The sequence below is a fragment of the Armigeres subalbatus genome, chromosome 3 (genome assembly GCF_024139115.2).
Source record: "Armigeres subalbatus isolate Guangzhou_Male chromosome 3, GZ_Asu_2, whole genome shotgun sequence".
In the NCBI taxonomy this organism is placed as follows: Eukaryota; Metazoa; Arthropoda; class Insecta; order Diptera; family Culicidae; genus Armigeres; species Armigeres subalbatus.
Window position 1 is genome coordinate 121,961,908 of NC_085141.1, and position 6,568 is coordinate 121,968,475.

General features: G+C 42.2%; 1 protein-coding gene across 2 annotated transcripts; it reads left to right on the forward strand.

Annotated features, from left to right (window-relative positions):
- Nucleotides 1–2,562: 2,562 nt before the first annotated feature.
- LOC134219665 (uncharacterized) lies at nt 2,563–6,181 on the forward strand. Of its 2 annotated transcripts, XM_062698470.1 has the most exons (3): nt 2,563–3,502; nt 3,810–4,000; nt 5,133–6,181. In XM_062698470.1, the coding sequence occupies exons 1-3, from the start codon at nt 3,185–3,187 to the stop codon at nt 5,635–5,637; spliced, it is 1,014 nt and encodes a 337-aa protein (XP_062554454.1). In that variant the 5' UTR covers nt 2,563–3,184; the 3' UTR covers nt 5,638–6,181. The 2 variants fall into 2 exon arrangements, 1 of the variants encoding a protein (XP_062554454.1); XR_009981628.1 differs by having other exon boundaries at nt 2,563–4,000; nt 5,041–6,181.
- Nucleotides 6,182–6,568: the final 387 nt, after the last annotated feature.

A 6,568-nucleotide genomic window follows, 5' to 3' on the forward strand; every position in this document is an offset into this window, starting at 1 on the left:
AAAGCTACTTTGGGAATGATAAGGCGTAGCACTAGGACTTTCACTGACGCTTATTGTCTTAATTCGTTATACGTTTCGATTGCTCAAAATATTTTGGAATATGGTATTACTATCTGGGATCCGTATCATGCCGTACAAAATGCCCGCCTGGAACGATTACAGAAAGCTTTTATACGATATGCACTTCATTACCTTCCATGGCGCAGACGTAAGTTTCTTCCACCGTACCAACAAAAAATCTCACTCACTCCCTCATGTGTCCTGAGTACCCCTAGGGGTGTATAGGTTCAACGCAACGCAGATCTCGAGTGCCTGCTGGCTTATGCCTTGACATAAGCCCAGGTTAGATTCGTATCAACTCCCTTTATTTCTTTATTGAGGCTACGTCGTCGCGAGCCTCTGGGTCTGCCTTTGCTAGAATGTCCTGTAGGATTCCAGTCCAACACTTGCTTGCTTGTAGATTTCGTCTCCGGTATTTCGTAATGTGTGGCAGACCCACCTTCATTTATACTCTCGAATTTCAGTTAATATCGGTTTTTGATGGCAACATCGATGGAGCTCAGTATTCGAGATCCAGTTATGAGGCCACCAGGCCCGAATTAAGAAACGTAGGCATCGGTTGATGAATAGTTGCAGTTTCTTCGTGATCTCTGGTGATACGCACCAAGTCTCACTGGCGGGTAGCAAAACAGATTTCACGTTGAAATTGAATATTTAAAATTTGGTGCGTTGACTAATCTGATTAAATCTCCATACATTTCGTGAACTTGCAGAAGCAGCACATGCTAGCCTTCTTGATCCGTGCTCGTATAAGTTTTCGACCTTTTCCACTGCTTGCCCGGCTACTGTAAAGTTGGAGCGTTTGTTCATGTTAATATCCAATGAATTGGCCTTGTTGATGTTGATGGTGAGACCCGCCGTAGATGAGCGTTCGGCCATGTCGTTCAGCTGACTCTGCATGTCAGAGCGCCGTTGTGCTAGTAGAGCAAAATCATCAGCCAAATCGAAGTCGTTAGATGCTTCATAGTAATAGGCTGCCAGAGCATCCTACGGTTTGGTACACGGTCAATCGTACCCACCATGATCTCGTCGATTACGATGAGGAACAGCAGCGAAGATAGAATATATCTTTGCCTCACTTCAGCGACTACCCGGGTGGAATCAGACAAAGATCCGTTATGCAGGACTCTGCACGTAAAAGCTTCGTACTTCGATTCGATGAGCCCGACGATCTTGTCTGGAACACCATTGCGTCTAAAGGCGTGGGTTTTCGTGGTTCTGCTTTTTCGTAGTCAATGAATACCAAATGACTCTTGGAATTAGTTGTTCTGCTCCAGGATAATACGGAGCGAGACAATATGGTCCACACATGATCTTGCGGGGCGGAATCCTGCCTGATGTCGTCGGAGAGTCGTGTCTTTCTTCTCGTGTATCCGATTTAGGATAACTTTGCACAGAACTTGGAGAAAAATGCACAGTAACATGATGCCTACCCAAGTGTCGGAAAGTCAAATCCCCTTTTTTAGGAACCTTCACTTAGCTCTATGATCAGCCAGGTGTTCGAGATTGTCTCTTGATTATGAGAAGAGCATTGCATTCAACAATGTAGAATATAGAAAATTATGCAATGATTTAAAGGGATGAGTCATGCTTTAACTAATAGTTTTTGTTAATAAGACCTGGTCTCCAGTAGTCTTGTAAGCAAAGGCTTAGGATTGCCAATCCGGAAATGGCGAGTTCGTTTCTCGGTCCGTACTAAGGTGTTATCGGGTTGGAAGCATTTTCGGCTTTCTGAGCATAGTGTATCCATTGTTCTTGCCAGACAAGATACATATTCATGGAATGTCGGGTATAACAAGGGAGTTGGGACCAAGTCCCAGTTAGAGTGTAGTGCTATTGAAAAAGTAGAGTAGCAGTCCGGCATATCTCGACTCACGCTTGATTTGACAATTTCGAGGTTTTCTGTTTTTTTTTCAACTGAATTCTAAGATAAACTACAGTATACCCCCGCTGATCCGACAAATGTATGGCCGGACTATCGGGGTTTCTCTCGTTAATCCGACTGTCAGATCCATACAAATGAACCAAAACAAAATCTCAGCACAAATTTGAAAACTGACAGCATAATGTATTTAAATGGGTGTTGATACTTTTTAATCCGGAAAATTCTGAATTAGCGAGGTCCGGACTAACGAGTCGTCGGACTAGCGAGGTCCGGATAAGCGGGGGGATACTGTACAAGATAACACAAGGCGACGATCGATACTCAAGGCAGAGAGTAACGGCAAGCATATCGGCAAAGCCGACGACGTTGATGCTTTGATACCTAAATTTGACATGAACGCTATGGAGGAAACCTGAACACGTCGAAGACGACGGAAGTGAATTTAAATAAAAATTACAAGTTATTATTGCAGAACACCGAACAAAAACACTTACACTAAAAACAATCCGGAGAGAAAGGGGGATGTGTGGGGCGAGACAGCCCTGTTGTATACCGCTCTATATTATATACTGTTTATGCCGCCTTGGCGGCTTGCTCATCATCAACACCAAGGCGGCATAAACAGTATATAATATAGAGCGGTATACAACAGGGCTGTCTCGCCCCACACACAAACCAACGACAAGAAAGATGGGTGCTACGAATGCAATCGTTTCGGTATATGATACGTCACGTTCCTGGGGGAACTAAATATCGCCGACCCTTTATTTAGATTGTCGGAGCTCCTAATGAGAGATCGTTTGACGGAGAATCCGAGAAAGTTCTGAACGCAGTAGTGGAAGTCAATAGACCAACGGCAATAACGTTTGATGAAATCGTTCAGTATTCTCAAGAGGACACGGAAACACAGCAGGTTGGAGGAGCTTTGCATAGTGACAATTGGAATGAAGCTACAAGAAAATATGTACCATTCAAGTCGGAGTTGTGCTTTGCTGGTGAAGTTCTATTGAGGAAGAACAAAATCGTGATCCCGAATCAACTTCGAAAAACCGTGCTAAAATCAGCACACACAGGACATCCCGGACAAGAAAAAATGAAAAGAAGACTCAGAGTTGCTGTATGGTGGCCGGGTATAGACAGTGATGTGAAGAGATCGTGTAACGAGTGTTTTGATTGTCGGCTGGTGGCAACATTTGAAAAACCGGAGCCTCTACGAATGAGAGAACTTCCGCGTGCTCCATGGATTCATTTGGCGGGAGATTTTCTGGGACCACTCCTAACGGTTACTATTTGTTTGTGCTGATTGACTTGTACAGTAGATACATGATAGTAGAACCAATGAAGCAAACAACTTCGAACGAGGTAATCCGTGTTTTGAAGGAGATATTTACCAGACTGGGTCTTCCACAAGTGATTACATTGGATAACGCCATGAACTTTTCAAGTCAGCTGATGAAGGATTTTTGTGTTGATCGTGGGATTAAACTAACACACACTACTCCTTATTGGCCAAGCGCGAATGGAGAAGCTGAGCGACAAAACCAGTCGCTTCTGAAGGTGTTACGGATCAGCAAGAATAAAGGAACTGACTGGAAAGATGTAATACATTGTAACCAGTGGTCCCATTTTTGTTGCTTGTCGGCTCCACCGCAAGTGCATATTCCCTCCACCATCAAACCCACCGTGTACTTCGACACTGAGTAACAAGCTTACAGCGGTTTGAGCGTGAGCCAAAAAGAGTGCCCACCATACTTTTTTCATGTACCAATAGATGGTGCACGGAAGGGTTGCCAGATCGACAAGCCTGTCAATGTTCGGCAATGTTCGTGCTTTGTCGTATCTTAAAATTAATCGAACAACTCAGCTTTCAGCCGGAGGAAGATTATTAAGTTCCATGACCGCGAAAAGAGTGGAAGTGCGCGTCGGAACATATAAATATAACGTAGTTAAAAAAGTATTATATATATATAAATACTGTGTAAGATTCTTTAATCGGATTGCCGGTGTTCGCAAGTGTGATTACCGAGAAGGGCGAGTTAGAAAACGGAGAAAAAGGTAAAAATCACATTCGTGACGTCACAGGGGGTGCTACCCAAGTAACAATTTCAATGCTTTTTGGATTTATTTAATTCTTATAACGGATTTATGATAGCAATCACCATGGCTAGTTGCTCAGTTTTATTGGCACTCTTATTACTATTAATAATACTCTCATAAATCTGCTGAAAAAGCCTCAAACGTCAAATTCCAATTGATTTTATGAGCTGCTCTACGGTTGTGATGAAGAGCGCAATAAGCCATATTTTCAAAGCTCGATAAAAGCCAAAAATTTTGGTCGTAATGTAGTCAAATGAATAACCGCAATAAGAATATTTGCATTGCAAAGAGTTTATAAGGGTGTGAAATAAGAGCAACATTTTTCTGATCGGAATTGATGATGGCCATATTGGAAAAGAAGAAGCATTTTCAAATCAGTCAAATTTATCGCTGAAATCCATAATTAGATAATTTTTTCGTCGCGTAGAACACTTCTCCTGGTGAATGATTAGAATTGGAAACATATCAGGGTGAAAATCTACAGATTAAGTGGATATTTGCAATTTTGATATTTTAATTGATTTCAATTTATTGCGCTGAACTACATTATTTTGCGAGCGCATAGTATAGAATCTTATTATTTACCTGGCTTTCACCATAAAATCGAAAGCGCCACTTAATTCAATGATAGAATGTTGCAAAACAAAACAAAATATTATTGTGATAACATCCTTATCATAATTTTCATCATCAGTCCATTTTGTTATTATTTCTCCGTAATTTTGTTTCCCTTTTTTTCAAACCAACATTTTTGACAGCTGCCGCAGCCAAATTCCCTTTTTTGCGGGTGGTTTAAAAAGGGTTTTCAAATTCGCTTATAAGAGGTTTATAGTGGTCATCTAGAGAGGGCCACTTAGCAATATCTTACTCTTATAGTGGTCATCAGATGGTTGTCGTATAATAATAAGTTTTATTGTGAGTTCTTATAATTTGATCGCGAAAACCATTCCAAGAGTGGAATAAAACTTGAAATGTTACTTGGGTAACCATGCGGTCAGGTCCAGAGCGGCCTTTTTCTTTTTTCCCCATCGCTTGGTGGCACAAGCGGTGGATTGTATTCCCCAGGATTAACGTCGGACGATTCGGACAGGGCTCTGGATACAGCAACGGTCTTTCGTGGAAGAATTCCGCCATCTTGGACATCGTTCTCGTCGAAGCGTGCGTGGCCATCTTGGCGAGAGTGCCATTCCTATCTGTGTTCCGTCAGCGGCCATTCCGGCATCACGGTATCCACGTGGCCGGGGCGTCACCATCGACATCTCGGGACAGCTTTCGGCGTCACCCATCGCATCACGCCGGTCGCCAGTGAACGCGGCCATTTTGGGCTTTGTTGGCGCATCGCCAAGCTCTCGTTCTGTGGATCGCCAAGCCAGATCGCCAAGCCCGTGCTGTGGATCGCCAAGCCCGTGCCCATCGTCAAGCCGTCGTCCGGCGGATCGCCAAGCTCTCATCCGGCGCATCGTCAAGCCCTCGTGCTGTGGATCGCCAAGCCCTTGCCCATCGTCAAGCCGTCGTCCGGTGGATCGCCAAGCCGGATCGCCAAGCCGGATCGCCAAGAGAGAATTTGGACACATGAGTACGGAATGCAAGAATAGTATGGCGTGTTCTAAGTGCAGTGAAGGTCACAAAACATCTGATTGCACGTCAACTGATTTGAAATGTATCAATTGTTTGAAAATGAATAAAGAACGTAAAATGAATCTGGACGTAAACCACGGAGCATTTAGTACTGAGTGTAAAGTTTATAAAAGGTTATTTGATCGTAAAAAGAGCAGCTTACGTTTCAATGAATAGCAACCAAGTTCCAGTAGAAATGTGAATAATTTAGATATTTTGTATTTGAATATTGCTGGTTTGTCTACAAACTACGTTGCACTACGTAAGATTGTAGAAGATAAACGTCCACTTCTAGTATTTCTATCTGAAACTCATATTGTTAACTTAGAAGCATTTGATCAATATAGTATTCCGGGATATAGTGTTGCTGCTTGTCTATCACATTCGAGACACACCGGCGGAGTTGCTATTTATGTCAAAGAATCAGTTCAGTTCAAGCTTCAATTGAACGAAGTTTGCGATGGCAATTGGTTCTTAGGCATTGCAGTTGTACGTGGCATGAAGTTGGGTAATTACGGTATTTTATATCACTCTCCCAGTGCTAATGACCAGCATTTTTGGAATTTTTGAAAACTGGTTAGAGTCGTTTATGGATCGTAGTAGATTAAATGTTATTGCGAGAGATTTTAATGTCAAGTGGTCTGACGATTCAAATTCGAATCATTTGAAGCTATTAGTTGACTTTTTAATTTAAAACAAAAGTAAATGAGTATACGCGTATTTCTCGGCACAGTAGAACTTTGATTGATCATGTTTACTCTAACTTTGATTGTGTCACTAGTGTTACGAATTGTGATTTAAAAGTAACCGATCATGAAACACTAGTCATTAGCATTACAGATGACAGTAGTAATAATAACGATTTGATAAAACTTAAGTGCTGGAGAAAATATTCGAAACAAGCAATTA

Bases quoted from the DNA above. Each gene is read 5' to 3' on its own strand.
- LOC134219665 (XM_062698470.1), top strand. From the start codon at position 3,185: ATGGATTCATTTGGCGGGAGATTTTCTGGGACCACTCCTAACGGTTAC. The intron at 3,503-3,809 runs GTGTTACGGATC...CGAACAACTCAG, and splicing joins AAAACCAGTCGCTTCTGAAG to CTTTCAGCCGGAGGAAGATT. The intron at 4,001-5,132 runs GTAAAAATCACA...CGATTCGGACAG, and splicing joins GTTAGAAAACGGAGAAAAAG to GGCTCTGGATACAGCAACGG.